Source organism: Barbus barbus, assembly GCF_936440315.1.
Source record: "Barbus barbus genome assembly, chromosome: 15".
Classification (NCBI taxonomy): Eukaryota; Metazoa; Chordata; class Actinopteri; order Cypriniformes; family Cyprinidae; genus Barbus; species Barbus barbus.
The window spans coordinates 20,751,581-20,770,569 of NC_136743.1; the positions used below are offsets into that span (position 1 = coordinate 20,751,581).

At 35.9% G+C, this 18,989-nt stretch overlaps 1 protein-coding gene across 1 annotated transcript in view; it reads right to left on the bottom strand.

The window, feature by feature from the left end:
• Window positions 1-18,989, bottom strand: part of LOC306881365 (collagen alpha-1(XI) chain-like) — an 86,284-nt gene that overhangs the window by 35,247 nt on the left and 32,048 nt on the right. Inside the window, exons 10-31 of the mRNA XM_079435437.1 lie at window positions 16,688-16,729; window positions 16,488-16,550; window positions 14,888-14,962; window positions 14,418-14,501; window positions 14,102-14,158; window positions 12,739-12,792; window positions 11,520-11,573; window positions 10,938-10,991; window positions 9,905-9,958; window positions 9,116-9,169; window positions 8,967-9,011; window positions 6,829-6,882; window positions 6,693-6,737; window positions 5,722-5,775; window positions 4,594-4,638; window positions 4,015-4,068; window positions 2,213-2,257; window positions 1,903-1,956; window positions 1,764-1,808; window positions 1,063-1,116; window positions 826-933; window positions 430-483 (exon numbers count right to left, since the gene is read on the bottom strand). Of these exons, the coding sequence (XP_079291563.1) occupies window positions 430-483; window positions 826-933; window positions 1,063-1,116; window positions 1,764-1,808; window positions 1,903-1,956; window positions 2,213-2,257; window positions 4,015-4,068; window positions 4,594-4,638; window positions 5,722-5,775; window positions 6,693-6,737; window positions 6,829-6,882; window positions 8,967-9,011; window positions 9,116-9,169; window positions 9,905-9,958; window positions 10,938-10,991; window positions 11,520-11,573; window positions 12,739-12,792; window positions 14,102-14,158; window positions 14,418-14,501; window positions 14,888-14,962; window positions 16,488-16,550; window positions 16,688-16,729 (1,248 nt within the window). The remainder of the gene's footprint in view (window positions 1-429; window positions 484-825; window positions 934-1,062; window positions 1,117-1,763; window positions 1,809-1,902; window positions 1,957-2,212; window positions 2,258-4,014; window positions 4,069-4,593; window positions 4,639-5,721; window positions 5,776-6,692; window positions 6,738-6,828; window positions 6,883-8,966; window positions 9,012-9,115; window positions 9,170-9,904; window positions 9,959-10,937; window positions 10,992-11,519; window positions 11,574-12,738; window positions 12,793-14,101; window positions 14,159-14,417; window positions 14,502-14,887; window positions 14,963-16,487; window positions 16,551-16,687; window positions 16,730-18,989) is intronic.

Genomic DNA, 18,989 nt, shown 5'->3' on the forward strand with positions numbered 1-18,989 from the left:
TGAATCAAATACTTGTTTTGATGGTGTCAGCAGCCTGAACGGAATGAATTAGCTGACATACATCACAAACTGTGTTTTGCACAGTCTTGAGATATTCACAGGCCTGCACTTATTGCATACCGGGTGGCCAAGAGATAAAGCAGTCAGCGTCATGGACGCTGTTTATCCTATTAACTCTGTTAACACAGGCTATCAGAGAACAGCAGGCCTTGCGTGTCAAAAGCAGCACTCGGCAAAATATAAATAAAGCAGTACTGACAGTGGCACCGTTTAAGAGACATGATAACTTCATAGTTTTATTTAGGATTAGGGTCTAAATTTAATCTAGAGATAATAATCTTAAAGTTGCTTTGAAAAAATAAATAAAAATAAAACCGAAATAACATAAAATAATGCTAAAGTTGCAACAGGAAACGTGTCAGTACTTACCTTAGGACCTTGTCTTCCTGGGTAGCCAGGCAAACCTGGAACACCAAGTTTTCCCTAAAAAACGAAAAGAAAAAAGAACAAACTCAGCACATTGTCATTTTGAGTTTTTAAATACTCATCAGGACCTATGCAGTAACAATAAAGCATTTCATCACCCTCCATAAACTGTAAAAGCATATTGGAGCTGGGGTGGAGTATTTGGCTGACATTTAAAACTGGCATTCAGAATCAATTTATGATTATGAGTTCGGTGTCATTTTAAGTTTTAATTCACACATGTATTAATAATCCCTGACAGACACTTAAGTGCCCCGAAATCCCTAGTGTTGATTTTTCCAGGGCTGGTCATTTCAAGTACTTTGCCATTATATTGAACATAATGAGTTTCAAACTGACCTTCTCTCCTGCCGTGCCCATGGGACCAGCTTCTCCAGTGGGACCTGATTTACCTTTCGGCCCCTCTGGTCCGTCTTCTCCTCTGGAGCCCAACACGCCAACCTCTCCCTGAACACCAGCAACAATGCACAAACATTATATTAGACTTGTAACACCTAAATGGTTAAAACTCACCATAAATAAGTGTTTATAAGAGTTGATTGAAATTAAATGTAATTATACGTGTTTGCTAATCACCTTATCACCCTTGAGGCCCATGTCACCCTTGAACCCAGGAAAACCATCTTCTCCCTGAAATCAGTCAAACTCAGATTATATATCTGGGCAAAATGTAAATGTATGTACATATGAATGAATAAATTAACAAATGAAAAACGAAAATTTAAATAAAAATTAAATGTAAATCTTGAACCCAGGAAAAACATAATCTCAGAGCATTTATTTGGGTAAAATTCAAAAACTCATTTTAAATAAATAAATATTGTTAATAATAATATTATTTCATAGATTTTCAAACTTCCAAAGAGAAAAACTAAAAATACTGAATAAACTATCTAGTACTTTTAATCCAATACTCCAAATACTCCATAAGAACATAATGGCTAAATGTTGGCATCTTGTGGCCATAGTGTAAACTGCTGGTTCAAACTAGTTCAGTCTGAGAAATTAAATCATATCTATGATTGTACGTTCATTTCACAAACTATAAAAGTGTTCTTGAAATTTAAATTTTAAGTTTGAGACTATAAATAAAGATGCATTTTAGAAACGTCTTAGAAAAGTCTTGATGATTGTATGAATGAAACACTGACACTTGGTGGCCAATGCAGAGGCTACAGCCTGAAGCAGATGGAGCTACAATATGAATCTGTGTGCCTCATTTTAGAGGCTGACCCAAGAGCTCAGTAATGGAGACAGGGGATGGGTAATTTGCTTACCTTTTCTCCTTTGCCACCCTTCAAGCCACGAACGCCCTCTGCACCCTAAATGGACAGAACAATAAACAGTGTCTCTAATGGATAGAATAAAAGCACATAATAAAGAACCAGTTAGATGAAGATAATCAAGGCTGCTTACTTTCACGCCTCGGGGACCGGGATAGCCAATGGACCCTTGGGGACCTGGGTGGCCCTATAGGAAATGAGTAAATATAATAACACTGAATCAATCAGGATTAATAGAGGGGAATTATGTTTTAAACATCTAAAGGGGCCACACATTTAGTGTTAATTACAGACAGAGAAATGGCTTTAATTTCACTACTGAACTTTTAGACAGCTGCAAAATTGTGCCTTGCGGGTGTTTAGTGGCTTTGTACTTGAAATGTGGTTAATAACTGGAACTTAGAGTGACAATTCATTTTGAGACAAACTAAAAATACACTCACAGCTGCTCCTTTCTCCCCGGGAGAACCCTCCTTCCCAGGATGACCCTGTGCAAAGATTATAAACAAAAGCATTGATTCATTGAAAGTCTGAAAGTGGCATGAGGCAAATGCAGCTGGGTATGGTCTTGTGGATTTAGTGCACAGTAATTTACAGTATTCAGAATATTAAAAACGCCAGTGTTATGATTATTCCAGTGTAAGAGTCTTTTTTGCAGGAATGACATTTTTAGAGGTTGTGCATCACTTAGTATTGGAATTGTGGTAGCAAAAAAAAAAAAAGAAAAAATGGGAGAAAAAATGAAACTGGGTCAGTAAGTTTTTTTTTGTTTTGTTTTAGTTTTACTTTTATTCAGCAAGTTAAATTAATCAAAATGAGTAAACTAGCCAAAAGACACAGCAAATACATTATACTGTTATAAAAAAAATTATAATAATAACAAATGTATATATATTATTTAATTTATTTATTGTATTTGCTGTTTTTTTTTAACCTGTCTTTTTGTCAAAAACAGTGATAATAATAAGATAATTTAGTAAGATTATAAAATAATTTTCAGAATCAGAATGAGCTTTATTGGCCAGATATGTTTCCATATATGAGGAATTTGTTATTGTGACAGAAGCTCCACAGTGCAACAGAATGACAGCAACAGGACAGGACACAGATAATAAAATAATATATATATATATATATATATATATATACAAATAGGCAATGTACAAAACAGCAAAAACACAATATATAATATAGACAATTATGTGTGTACAGGTCTGATATGTGCAAATTTGGAATGAAAAAATAAGTGTGTGATGAATAAATGTATAAAATAATGTACTTTTTTGAGCAGCAAATCAGCAAATTAGAATGATTTCTGAAGGATCATGTGACGCTGAATAATAGTAATGGCTGCTGAAAATTCAACTTTGCCATGACATGAATACATAATATTTTAAAATATATTCAAATAGAAAAATTTATTTTATAATGTATTTAATTTTATAATGTTTACTATATATTTTTTTATAAAATAAACATAGCTTTATGTAATATAAGAGACTTCTTTCAAAAACTTTACAAAACTTACAGATCCCAAACCTTTGAATGGTAATGTATATTATTATTTGTGACATAAACACCCATTATAATATCATTATAATAAATGAAATAAAAAAAAAAATACACAAACATGTATATTCTAAGACTATTTTAACATGCAATATTTTTTCTTCCAAAAATAAATAATAAATACATACTAGGTCATTTTCTAAAAAAATCATATTATTTAGATTTTTTTAAATTCTATGAGTATTAGATATTACTTATATCAATAACCAACAACACTAAATATTATAAACAAATAATATATATTTAAATAAATATATAAATTTATGGACCACAGTGGAATTTCATTCCCCAGAATACTATATTTATAGTCTTCAAAATGGAATTAATCCACATGAAACAGGCTATAAGAGTGAAATCAAAGAAGATGTCTGTTTTTGCTCATTTTGATGTTGTGTTGGACTAATGGAAGTCCTCTGTCGTGTCTGTGTTGAATTTCTTTGGACTGCAATTCAGTAAATTCCACTTCCTGCCATTCCAATTCAAATTTCATTTTTTATGGATTGAAAGGCACCCGACACTTTAATTCTAAATTACGCAAGGTAAATATATTCCCCTCAAGCCAGGATCATCATCAAGTGGTTACTGGATAATGATATGTGATGATGCAAAGCATTTTTGATATGAACATGGAGATTTAGGGGAGGGGAGAATATGAAATACAGAAAAATCCACTTACAGGAGGCCCATCAGCCCCAGACAGTCCATGGAGCCCCTGTTTCCCACTGGGACCCTATAAGAGAGAGAGAGAGAGAGAGAAAAGAAAGAGGATAAGTGAGAAAAGAAGGAAGAAAGAGAAGAGCGAGGAAAAACACACACAATTAAGGCTGCGATTACTGGTGTGCCCAAGTGATTCGCTGGGCAACTTTTATAAGCAGTTCAATCCTAAAGCACTTCATCATCATCTTTTTCCTCTTGGTAAAGAAGAGATCTAATCATATGGTACGTCTGGAAACACTCCACCACTTCTGGAGTCACATTTCAGACTCTCTGGCCTCCTTCCAGGAGCCCTGAGAAAATGCTCGTCTGAGAGACCAACCAATGACAGTTATCTGTGTAAGCATATCTCCTGCTTGTCAAAGCATTAGTGAGTCTTGAGGTGTGTGTGTGTGTGTGTGTGTGGTTTTCCTCTAGTCAGCATTGATCTGTTAGCAACCTGCAGCTTGGAAACCGAGGAGTCTGTTCAATCGTTTATAGGGTTAGGGCAGAATAACGCTGTCTGTAATAACAAAGACGATGGCTGCCGGAGCAAACTCACTTTCTCTCCAGGTGGACCGATCGGGCCTTGAGGACCAGGCAGACCCTGCAAGACAAGATTTCAGAAGTCAGATAATACAATATGGAGTCTTCAGGTGAAATCTGATAGTAAGGTTTATATTGGAAAAAACTGAGAATGACGAACATGATATGTTATTCTGTGCATGAGTGTGACTATACTTGTTTCCTCATTACTTTTTCTGTCAAATTCTTTTTTTTATCTACCTTTAACTGAATACAACAGAAAATGCATAAAAAGAGCATATAATAAATCAATGAAATCACTTTGTTGAAATATTTCCAATTAAAATAGGAAGTTTGTGTGGGAGATATTGAAGGGGTGGGTTCCCCTTTTCTTTTAAACTAGCCAAAAATCTATAGCAAATGTATGTCACAGTCATAAACATGATTTGACTAATAGCTAGTCAGTTGTAGGTGGTATTGGGGGAGGGACTTTCTCATTCTGGAAAACATCTGATTGGACAAAATTCTACTCAGTACATGAACAAGAATCATCTATGTTTTTGGCTCATTTACAGTACTGTTCAAAAGTTTGGCGTCAGCAAGGCTGCATTTATTTGATACAAAATATGCTAAAACAGTATACTGCAAATTATTTTTATCATTCAAAAGCACTGTTTTCTATTTGAATATATTTTCAAAAGTAATTTATTCCCGTGATGCAAAGCTGAATTTTCAGCAGCCATTACTCCAGTTGTCAGTGAAAATTTAGAAAGCATTCTAATATGCTGATTTGCTGCTTGAGAAGCGTTTATTATTATCAATGTTGAAAATAGTTGTGCTGCATAATAGTTTAGCGGATTTATTTTTTTAAAGAACAGCAATACTTTGAATTTGCTAAATCAAAATAAGAATTTCTTAAAAAACGGACCTTTTACTGACCTTTTTACTGACCTTAGTGTATCTACAAAAGAATGTGTTTGTCAGCTTTTAGGAGCTCAGTAGTGTATAGATTACTTCAAAGCTAATAGACAAAGACTAAAAACCACAAAAATGTAATGGGAAATGGGAAGTGAAAGATTCTTGATTAGAAAATCACAAGCAGGTTGTCTGAGAGTGTGAGAAAAAGAGCAGACTGACAGAAGGTGATCAACTGACTGATACTTACATGCGGACCGGGGTTCCCCTGTTGTCCAGGAGGTCCAGGCTCTCCTTGAGGACCCTGTTACAATATTTAAAAAAACACAACACTATTATTATTCCTACACTTCACTGCTCCAGGGAGCCGATGACATTTTATAAAGATATGAAAAACAGTCCCAATACCTCAAACTCCAAAAATACTCTACATGTTAAACAACAGACACGTGAAAATTGCAAATCCATCTTTTTTCCATTGGCCGTCCTTCCTGAATTGCACAGGCTACTGTAATAAAATCTATTATAGCAGCTTTAAACCAAGGAAGAGACATAGAGATGGGTACAAATTTGATAAAAAAAACTGCATAAGGCAGTTGTAGTTAGAGTGAGACCTTGAGTGAAAATAAATAAATAAGTAAAATAACTTTGATCTACATTACTGAAGTGATACAACAAACACTTATTCATGACATTAATGAAAACACAATCAGTTATGTCACTGTTAGGATGATTTATTAGTTAATTCATTGTTGGATCTTCTTTTTTAAATATTGGTTTTATTATGATTATTTTTTTAATCATTCATTTTTCAATCAGTCAATCCCTATGACCAATTTGAATTCTTCACAGGCCACAGTTTGTAAACAAATGAATAAGAAACGAATAAAAACATTGAAATGCATGCCTACATTAATCCTACACTTCCTGTCTTGCATATTTTAGTGGCAGACTTCATGCCTTCTTAATTTCAGTAACTCCAGGTCAAAGATCACCCCCCTGCTGCTGCTGCAGTAACAGTGACATTAGCTCTCTCCTGCCAGGCCTACTGTGTTTCTCTCATCTAATAGCCTTACCTAGATGTCACCTTTAGTCTGGACAACAAATATGGTTCAGAGAGGTAAGAGGTTGGGAAACCAGGAAACCCCTTCATGAGGTGACCAGAAGAGGCCCTCTTCTGTGATAAACACACTACTAAAGCAGGGGAGAGAAAGTCCTTACCATATTTCCTTTAGGGCCAGGTGGTCCATCCAATCCAGAAAGACCCTGCATGTGTATAAAACAGAAGTTTTTAGCTGTGAGTTTCATGCTATTTGTACAGTTGTAATTAAGCAAGTGTGGTGTTTATGGTACATACACGCTGTCCAGGGGTCCCAGCAGAACCTCTGGGGCCCAGAAGTCCTCTTGGACCCTGGTAATAAATAAAAGAGACATATTGTGAGAACTAATCAGTCCATTATAATGAACACAAATAGTCTTCAGGCCAAAAGACCCCTTGGTAGATATGGAGCATGGACCCCCTTTTACAGTTCATATCTGTTGTATTTTGAGTAACAACAAGTACCATATTTATACATACTTTTATAAGAGATTTGGCCAAACGTTCTACTATAAGGTGCCAAAAAACAAACTACATTGAGGGCTGTGGGCTAAAAAGTAAATGTTGAATTATATCCAACAATATTATATTAAAATTTACATAAAAAAACAAACAAATCGCATTCACCTAAATCGTATTAACCCCATTTTGTGATATGGCATGGCAGGACAAATCAAAAGGCATCATAGACCAGCTTTGGCCCGCAGGCCCTGGTTTAGGTCACTAAAAATCACTTTATGATGATGATTACACTACAATATCATTAAAATACTATCATTATTGATGAGTAATAAGTTAAAGTGGAGGGATAGGAAAACATTTAGCTGAACTTTAGCTGTGGTTGAAGTTAACTCAATGGTATATATTGTTTAGTGCAAATGTAAATTTTCCACTAGAAAAATTGAAAACTTGGTGGACCCCCCTATAGTTACATTGTATAACAGTCACATTTGTCAAAAGTATGACTACTTTGTGATCTAGACTGATTAAGACTTCAATAATATTTGCATACTGTGTTTGGATCAACTTTATTTTAAAGGACAAATAAAGGTTAATTATTATTTTTCCGGTCTGAGCAAAAGATTTAAGAAAGGACACCCTGAACATGCTTTTTATTAATTAATTCAAAATGGTTTAGAAACAACTATGTAAAACAGAAACAAAGGTACATTGGGTTAGTGCTGTAGACCCAGAGGTTCACTACATCAACTGTGGGACTCGCTCCAATTAGGTTCTACATCTTCAGGGCTGATTCTGTTATTTGTTAGATCTCTGCTGATGGAGTATTTAGTCAAAGAGTGAGTAAAATATGTGAGACTATTAGTGTGTCTTGAGAAACAGAGAAAGAGAGCTGGAGAAAATAGAAAACTGCAGTGCTCCTTTCCTATACAGAGACATTACCTCAATGAGCAATGAGCAACAAATACTAAGATTTGAGGTGGAAAGAGCAGGGGGGACCGTGAAGAGTGATTATAGTTGGCAGTCAAGGTCTTTTAGGCATAAATTTAAGTTAATAACTCTCACGTGCTTACCATTGTTAACTTGATACTTCACTTTTCCTAATTAGATTATATACAAAATTTTAACTTGATAATACACACCTTACATGAAAAGGTCACATTACTTGTGGCCTTAGACACTTCATGAATTAAAAATACACAATCGTTCAAAAGTTTGGAGTCGATTTCTTTTTTAAAGAAATCTCTTATGCGTACTAAGGCTGCATTTATTTGATCAAAATACAGTAAAACAGTAATATTGTGAAATATGCTTTCTATTTTAATATATTTCAATATATAATTTATTGCCATGATGGCAAACATGAATTTTCAGCAGCCATTAGAATCAGTGTCACACGATTCTCCAGAAATCATTCTAGATTAATATAAATTAAATTAATAATAATAATAATAATAATATCTGAATGAATTCGTTGAAAACAGTTGAAACTGTGATACAGTTTTTTTTTCTTCTGATTGATTCTTTCTGAATAAAAAAAAAAAAAAAAAAAAATATACATATACATATATATATATATATATATACATATATATATATATATATATATATATATATATATATATACTGTATAAATATTAATGTCACTTTAGATCAATTGATTTTTTTTTCTAACTGACCCCAAACCTTTGAACGTTAGCATATACAGGAATTTTCTTTTTCTTTTCTTTTTTTGGTTTCTTTTGCCAGGGTCAAACAGAAACTACTTCATAATATTGGAAATATTTCATAAGTCTGTGCTTACACCGTGATGCAAAAGAGGGTTGACGCTTCAAACAATGTTTACTACGATTTGAATAGTTCACATAGAAAACAATATTTTGAAGGGAATTCAAGGCAAGAGAATACAAAATTTAAATAGAGACGGAGATGCTTACACTTTCTCCTGCCATTCCTCTCTGTCCAATCTCACCATCCTCGCCCTGCAGACAAGAGCACAAACACACTTGCCAACGTGTCTGCACACACATATGCAAGTACATATGAATCAAAATAAGAAATTAATGTGTCACTTGGACAAACGCACCCTCGGTCCATCCTCTCCTGGAGGGCCTGGTGAGCCGATAGGACCTGCCTCACCCTAAAAGAAAACGAAAGAGATTAAATGACAGAGGGAGAAAAAGAGTACATGTATTATTACTATCCCTGCCTGCCTACTTTTGGCTCCATGCATTGTTAGGGCCCATGACCACTATTTATAAGACTGCATCCCTATAAGAAGAGGCTATAACATAGCAGGGCCTGTAATTACCCAGGGCAGGATTAGGAGGACAGCACTTTGGCTGGAAATATACACAGCTCCTTGTGATCTGCAGGCCTCTTTCACTATACTAGCCCAGGCCAAGCAAGCCACACTCTGCTGTGCCTAGCGAGTGCAGCTTTCGTTTGCCAGAGGAACGCAAGCACGCCAAACAACCCCCAGTGCCACTATAAGGAGGTAAACTTCTCCTGCCACTGACTGTCAGCACACTAAACAAAACGTACAGCGGCAGACATGGAACATTATAAAAATGCACTCGGTCTTGGCAGGAGCCGTCGAGAAGCTTTTCAAATAGAGTTAATGCAATATAGTCGATTTCTGTAGGAAAACTGCTGCTGAGAAATAAAATGAAACCAGGCAAGAATTGTTCCCATAATCATAAAACACTGTTCGAGACAAGCTGTAAGTTTGATAATTGAACATTAAAAATAAATTTTTCTCACGGGTGGTGGTCAGGCATGCATTCTGCTGTCTAGAACAATTCGCTTTCATTTCAAGTATTACAACAATGAAAGGAAACTACGTACGAGTTCTTAAGAATAGCTCAGCACTTACCCTGTGTCCTTTCTCACCAGGAAGACCAGGAAGTCCATCAAATCCTCGGTCCCCCTGTTAGACAGGAATTACAACGAGAATAAAAATAGGGCTGTCAAAGTTAAAACCTAAGTGCATGTTTTTATGCATTTATTATGTTACTCATTCCTGGTCGTTATTTTCCTCAAAACTAGGGCTGTGTACTGATTAAAAAAAATCTAACAAAATAATTGCATAGCTTGTGTGTGCGTGCGCACTTAATTGAACCTAAAAAATACATTTTTAATCACAAATGCTGTGTATTATAAATATATTTACACAATGCATTTTCAAATTAATGTTGAAAAATTAAGTATATTTAAAAAAATGTTTCATGTTCATCTTCAGGTATCTTATATATATATCAAAAACAATACATCTGACTTTTTTTTTTTTATTTCTGAGGATAAAATGGCCACTTACAGCTATTATTTATGCCTGAACTGCATATAATCAGACCGATGTTTTTGTTTGGTAACACTTTTGTGTAAGGACCAATTCTCACAATTAACTAGTTGTTTATTAGCATGCCTACTATTAACATATTGGCTGTTTCTTAGTACTTATAAAGCACATATTCTGCATGAACATGTTCTACATCCCTAGTCCTACCCAATGCCTAAACTTAACAACCACCTTATTAACTATTCATGAGTAGCAAATGAGGAGTTTATTGAGGCACAAGTCGTAGTTAATAGTGAGATTTGGACCTTAAAATAAAGTGTTACCTTTTGTATATAATTTCCTTGTTACTAAATCAAACAAAAATATTAGTCTGATAATTTTAATAATTATTGTAATTATTCCACAACATTATCAATGTTATAACAACGTTTAATTTAAATGATTATTTTAGCTAGTAGAGATTAACTGATTAATTCAAAATCAGTAATTATATGACGCAGACATGCAGTAACAAACACTCCCAGTTTTCAATACAATAGAAGCAGTTCTGAAACCTCAATCAGTGCTAAGTGTGTTTTGAGTTGAGGTTTTGAGTCAGAGGTGATTTTACCTTGGCTCCTGATTCTCCAGGAATTCCTCTGGCTCCGTCGGCTCCATTTCGGCCCTGTAAAACCAGGTCGCATCATCAGCCTGATGCTGCAGGTTAATGTGCTTAACATATGTTTTAAACAACATCTCCCGACAGGAGATGACATGACGCGAGCGAGTACACACAACCTAAATAACGTGTATTGAGTCTACGGCACGTTTGGGGATTGAGTTATTGTGGTAATTTGACTCATTTATAACACAACTGTGAATAAACTGTGTCAAAGGAGAATCTGAGAAACGTTTGGCATTAAAACTGGCAGATGTGAATGTGAATCCAACAGACATATGTCATTCAGTTAAGCTGAAACAGGTAAATTAAGGTCTAGGCTAATAGACACAGACAGTTTCACGGAAAATCTGGTGCGCGGTTGGAGAGTGAACAGTGGGCTTCTTGCGTAGAGCCTTTCAGCTTCACTTTGCCTCAGTACTTCAGCAGCAGTGTTGCAGATGTATTATGTATGTCACCTTTTTGCTTTTTCAATGTCATGCCACAATCAAACACTACCAATTCACAGCATGAGCAGATTTTTCCTATTCTTACCCTCTTGCCTGCTTTTCCAGGTGGTCCAGTAGGGCCCTGAAGTCCTCTTGGTCCCTTAAAAACACACAACATTCTGTAATGAAAGCGTACTGCTAAATGAAAAAGCAGTGTTGAATATTAAATAAAAGCAATTGTTAAATTGTTACTTTTTACGTCACATAAAAAGTAACAGGAGACTGACAGAGAGTCTCAGTCAGCTAACAGTGAGGAAGAACTATTAGGCTTTAAGCATAATAAAGAGACTCTCTCTGCTTCAGAGTAAAAGTGCATGTTAGAAAGTGCTATTTTACTGCCCCCTCCGCATATTTTGCATTCAATTGCATGTAAGCTATACCATGAAAAGAAGCACTCTAATTTTTATGACAGCGTTAAAATTTATGGCGGCTGCACCTGTGGGCTCCGAGGAAAAGCAAATCTCTATTAAATTAATCTGCAACAAATAATGACTACAACTGGATACCACTTTACCAATTTAATTTCAGGGTGGGCCTAAAGAAAACAGTCACTTATAAGCATTATGCACATCTTTAACTATAATATTTCCTCCAATGTAACGCACCTTTAAGGAATAGATCACTCAAAAATTAAAAGTCTAATGACAGAATCTTTATTTTTGGGTGAACTATGGCTTTTAATATATATCTAATCATCCCTGCGGTCTTCAATCAATCAAAAACACATTAATTGAATAGAAAAGTAGTGTGATTATGTGATTATCAAATGTTCAGCACTTTTAATACAACATTATCCCAACTCAAAGTGACAAGTAAACCTACATAAAGTTTGGGGTCAAAAAGTTCAAAAGTTTAGGTTTGGAAAATTACTCCAGTCTTCAGTGTCACATGATCCTTCAGAAATCAGTCTAATATGCTGATTTGCAGTTCAAGAAATATCGTACTATTATCAACGTTGAAAATAATTGTGCTGCTTTTTGTGAAAACGATACTTTTTCAGGATTATTTGAAAAATATTAATTTTTAAAAGAATAGCATTTATTTCAAATCTAAATATTGTGTAGCATTATAAATGTCTTTACTGTCACTTTTGATCAGTTTTATTGCATTCTTGCTGAATAATAATATTATTTCTTTTAAAATGGTAATGCAACATACTAGGAATAATGATCAGATACTGAGTCTCAGGAATACTCATATCATTATGGATTACAGTTAGGATTAAAGCTGTTGTTAAACAGGTTGTTAAAAAGAGACATAGTCACCTGTGGGCCAGGATCTCCACTTTCCCCTTTAGCACCAGATGCACCAGGACCACCCTGAAACACACACATACATACACAGAGGAGTTTTACATCTCACACACCTCTCTAAATACCAATATCATATGCGTGGAGCTGTGTTTGGGCCACAATCTGGCTATCCAAACACATTCCTCTGCCATTGCTTTTAAAGGGCATTTGATTTGGAGGCAGCTGTGGAAAAGAATGAGAGAAATTCTAGTGGCATTCTTAGTACGATTCATCTCAAGAGGATGAAATACAGAAACACAAAAATGACAAAGGAAATCTGAGAAGGGAACGTGAAAACAAACAGCAGACAGCCTGAAAGCACACCAGCACTGAAGAACTGTTCATTTTCTGGTCATAAATCATAGCTAGATGAAAGCAACACATGTTCCTATCAGTGTTTGTGTGATGTCAACTGGAGGAAGTTAGGTTTGAAAGGAAGACGGGAAAAGAAGAGAGACATTCACGAAGGTAAATCTTGCATGCATGTGGATTTTAGATCATGTTTATCTTATGTGCTCTTCTGTGCCCCTCATCTACATTATAATAATAATGAATTAAATGCATTTAAATCGAACAAGCATCACAATGCACTTTTTGTTCACAACTGGATTTTATTGTGTGCAATATATACTGTATATAGGTTTGTAAAACTGATTATTTAATTAAATTTTATTAATTTACATAGAAAATGATTCATGCTTTCCAAGTACAAAATAATAATAATAAATAATTAAACACATTTAAATTGAACAATGCCATAACTTCTTGATCACAACTTCAAAACTCAATATATTTATGTTTGTAAAACTGTTTATTAAATTAAATTTGATTAATTCACATTGAAAAATGTTTATGTTTTCTAAAAACAAAATAACAACAACAACAACAATGAAAATGCCTTAACTTCATGTTCACAACTTAATTTCATTGCATGCAATATATTTTTGTAAAACTATTTGTTAAATTAAATTCAATTAATTTACACTGAAAATTATTCATGCTTTTTAAATACAAAAAGGGCATACTGTCACAGAAACATTGGCAACTGATTAAAGCATTTTTAAAATCTAACATCACCTATTCATGAAATTTAGTTCATACATGTTTTTTATAGATATATTTTTCTCTTTTTCTTGTTGCATTACAATTACTTACCAACACATACCCAGCAAATATTGGGTAAAAAGCTTGTAAAAATATATTCAACATATGAAGTGTAAGTGGCACAGTAGTAATAGAACATAGTTTTATTTTGTTGAAAAGGAATCATTTTGTTTAATGCTTTCCTCAAATTATATAGTCCTTATTAAATGTCACTTAGAAATGGGACACTCACCACAGGGCCGGAACGTCCTGTCAATCCCATTGGTCCAGGTGGTCCCCTCATAGTCAACTGCAGCGACAAAGTAAATGGTAAAAAAAAAGAAAAGTTTGCAAACCTGACATTAACTGTAGTAGAGTACATAAGTTGTGTTACTGGCAGCTTGTACATGTCCATGTACCATACAGTGTTATGAGAACTATAAACCTGTCTTAGTTTTAACAGTCCCTTTAAACTTGCTCATATACATTCTCTGCACCTAACACACTCGTTTCAGCCCAAAAAAATAAAATAAATAAAAATCATGGGCAACATGAACAAGGGTACACACCCGAGCCTGGGCAAGGATGGCTTGGGCCTGAGCTTCTTGTGCCGTCACCACCGGACCTTTGTGAGCTTCCCCACCAGCACGGAACTGTCAGAGAAACATCCACAAACACAGAAATCGCAAGTTTATTTCAGTACTTTTACTGCATGCTGGAATTTAGAGGGGCCACTGGAGTCACTACTCAATGGTCTTGTCATTATGGCTTTGCATCTGGGCTGCAAAGTGCCAGTTTGTGTAGATTTAATGTAGACTTTTGGGTGTAGTGTGAGTGCAGTGGGGTTACGGCTTTTCGCAGCTGTAACAATTCATAACCTGCAAGGATGTTTGCAATGATAGTAATTTGTCCAATGTTAGAGGAAGTGGCCATTTGCAGCTGATTTTGAGATATGTTCAGTGGTTTCTTTAAGATTGCAGGCTGGAAAATCTTGTCCTTAATCAGAATCATTGGAAATGTATGGGTTGGACGAGCTTACCGGCAACATGAGGATGGTGCCAGAGGGCCCGGGAGCTCCATCTGCGCCTGGCAAACCAGGACGACCAGGAGGGCCCTGAGAGAAAAAGAGAGAAGGAGAAAAGAGGGAGGGGAAACAGAAGGAAATGAACCATAAAGTGTGTGGGAAACGAATGTGTAAATGGCTGTACAAAAAAAAAGAAAACTATAGGCATGGAAAGAGATTGTTTCTTTAACGTTTAAAATACAGGAAAAATACTGTAGGATCATTTTAAATTGTCAGTTAGGTCACCTAAATCAACTCAAAATCCCTAAACAGTTCACAAAAACAAAAGCTTGACTAAACAGTTTAGAGAAAAATGCTGTGGTGCTTTCGCAAATTGCACCTAAACTGCAGGAGATTTCCGCAGCGTTCCTTACGCCCGAAATCAAAAATAGCTAATGTGCTAAAGCCTTGTCATTATCCCATAATAATACACTTAGGTTTATTTCGCCTTATATTTATACTGAGGTTTATGTATGTTTTGTGTTGTTTATAGTTCCTTTCATTGCGCTGTTTATTTGTGTGCGTGCTTGTAATGAAACTAACACTCCACAAGAAAAGCTGGGAGGACTTGAACGCATGCACTCATATGAAGGAATGCTGCTAGGGTAGTTTTGGGAAGAGATCTCTTTAGCACGCATGTCACGGTCCTCTTGTAGATGGCTCACTTTAAATTGTTCCCATATGACGGTGTAATTGTGTGAGTACATGTGTGTGTGTTTTAAGGCTGGGCAAACGTCCTTTCTACAGTATGTAACATATACACTGACACCTAGCGCACATGTGCTTCTGTATATAAATCAGGAAGGATGTACTCGCCATCCAAGGAAGTGGCTGCCATTGTTAATTAAGCATTTTAGGCTACAGATTTCAGCTTCATACGAGGAGGAACTGATGGAGATCAAAGCGAGTGGGAAATCGCTTCCACTCACAGACAAAAAGCCCTTTGTGCTAGGAGACACAGGTCAATGATGGTGGGAGTGCTGTCCGTTTCCCAGAATACACTGCAAAGGTTAACTCTGAGGTTAAGAAGAAGAGGCCAAGCTGCACCACCGTAAAGAGGAAAAACTAATTCCAGCTGTTCGTTAATATGTGGACTTTTTAATCAACAGAGAGCATTTACAATTCTAAAAAATGGTGCGAACAGCACCACATATAAGCATCTATGGGAGAATGAGCATGTGTTAATGTGTATGAGAGGTTATAAGTCTGCTGCTCCTCTGGAAGTGTTAATAGAGTGAGGATTTAAAGGCAGATCTGGTTTCAGCGTGGCCTCTCAGGTCTTATGCAGGTAGTACCTCTCAGGTAATATGCACACATCTGCTCGTTTAGATAGTTACGACATGCTGCTTGTCATAGGCTTATTCTCTCAATGCTTTAAACAATGTAAACTTTACCATTGTCTTTATGTGGAAGTCTAACTCCTTAAGTGAGAAAGGGATTGTGAAAGTTCTGACAGGGATACTGTTATCTATAACTGGTATATATACGTGAATAAGACATTTTAACACCACAAACAGGATTAAGAGATAGCATGTATCCCATATGAGGGATGATTTTTTGGGAAATGTTAACTTACTCTCTCACCAGGATCTCCGTGGAGGCCCGGGGAGCCTTGTATACCTGGAGTGCCGGGGAGACCCTGACAAAAAGGATATGCGAAACGTCAAAGGCAATGTAACATAGACAGAAACACTCTATGCTGCCATTTTCCATAAAGTCAAGTTTTCCTATGTAATTTTGACGTGTAAAAAGAGTGCGGAACAAGGTGATACTCACAGCGGGACCTGGTGGTCCTGGGGGTCCCTCTACCAGCATTCCCTGAAAAGAATTGAACGGGAGAGAGGAAGAAAAACATGAATACGGTAGCATGCTGGGCAGGCCGTAAATCTCACAGTATGAGCAGTACGGAAATAAAAAGAAAATCAGTGAAGAATGAAGAGGAACCCAAAACATGTGGTTCATTTAGTCCAACTGAACCAATTGCCTTTTTTCACTATTCAAGAAAAGCGAATAATGCAACTGCTGTCAAAATCAGAGGAATAATACGTTGACATTTGAAAGTATTAATGTAAGAATTTTTTTCCTGGACTGCTGCCATCTTCCCTTTCCAGTACAAAGAATAATTAGGAGGTATGACTACATTGGCATCTAAAGGATGCATTACATTGAACACAAGTCATAGTAAAGACTTTTACATGGTTAATATAATCTAATAAATGAAAAAAAGCAACAGCTGTTTTCAGCATTGTTATTAATAAGAAATAATTCTTGAGCACCACATCAACATTTTAGAATTAGATTTCTTGCATGTGACACTAAAGGCTGGAGTAAAGGCTCTTGAAAATACAGCTTTGCCATCAAAGGAATAAAACCGTTTGAAATATATTAAAACAGAAAACAGTTGTTTTCAATTGTAATAATATTTCACAATATTACTGTTTTTACTGTATTTTGATCAAATAAATATAGCCTTGGTGAGGATAAGACTTTTAAAAAATCATTTAAGATTTAAAAATCCTCCCGACTTTAAACTTTTGACTGGTACTGCATGTATTAATATACAATAGTTCATTTTATTTGGTCACGCTTTATTTTAAGGTCCAATTCTCACTATTAACAAACCTTTTAATATGATTTTTGCCTCACTAAATACCTAATTTGCTGTTTATTAATAGCTAGTAAGGTAGTTGTTAAGTTATTGGGTCAGATTAGTGATGTACAACCCGAATTCCGGAAATGTTGGGACGTTTTAAAAATAAAAATGAAAAACTAAAAGAAATAAAATGAAAACTGAAAGAATTTCAAATCACATGAGCCAATATTTCATTCACAATAGAACATAGATAACGTAACAAATGTTTAAACTGAGAAATTGTAAAATTTTATGCACAAAATGAGCTCATTTAAAATTTGATGCCTGCTGCAGGTCTCAAAATAGTTGGGACAGGGGCATGTTTACCATGGTGTAGCATCTCCTCTTATTTTCAAAACAGTTTGAAGACGTCTGGGCATCTAGGTTATGAGTTTCTGGAGTTTTGGTGTTGGAATTTGGTCCCATTCTTGCCTGATATAGGTTTCCAGCTGCTGAAGAGTTTGTGGTCGTCTTGGACATATTTTTCGTTTAATGATGTTCTCTATAGCTAAAAGATCTGGACAGCAGGCAGGCCAATTCAGCACCCGGACTCTTCTACTCCGAAGCCATGCTATTGTAATAGCTGCAGTATGTGGTTTTGCATTGTCCTGCTGAAAAACACAAGGCCTTCCCTGAAATAGACGTTGTCTGGAGGGGAGCATATGTTGCTCTAAAACCTTTATATACCTTTCAGCATTCATAGTGCCTTCCAAAACATGCAAGCTGCCCATACCGTATGCTCTTATGCACCCCCATACCATCAGAGATGCTGGTATGTCTCCCTTCTCTTTAGCCCGGAGGACACGGCGTCCGTGATTTCCAACAAGAATGTCAAATTTGGACTCATCTGACCATAGAACAGTTTTCCACTTTGAAACCATTTTAAATGAGCCTTGGCCCACAGGACACGACGGTGCTTCTGGACCATGTTCACATATGGCTTCCTTTTTGCATGATAGAGCTTTAGTTGGCATCTGCAGATGGCACGGCAGATTGTGTTTACCGACAGTGGTTTCTGGAAGTGTTCCTGGGGGCTGTTTCATAAAAGACGCTAAGAAAAGCGGGGATTAAAGTCCAAAACCGGACTTGAAATAACCTAACAAATCAATCGGAACTATAATCAATCGGGTTTCATAAACGACAATATAAGTTCACGCAGTCTCACTAATTCCATCCAGGTTCAATGAGTCAGGATCATTTGATGTGCACGCTTATTCTTAAGCAGCCCTTAATGTCGTTCATGGATCAAATCGATCCACCATGGCAAACATCGAATATTTGTGCTGTTTAAAGCATTTGAGACGTTGTGTTTTCCTCAGTGCATAACTGATACATCACAGGTATATTTTTCATCTGTAAATGTTAGAAAGTCATGCAAATATATCAATTTCGCTGTCAGGAGTGGGCGGGGCTTATGCGAGTGAACGAGCGCTGTTGTGCGCATGC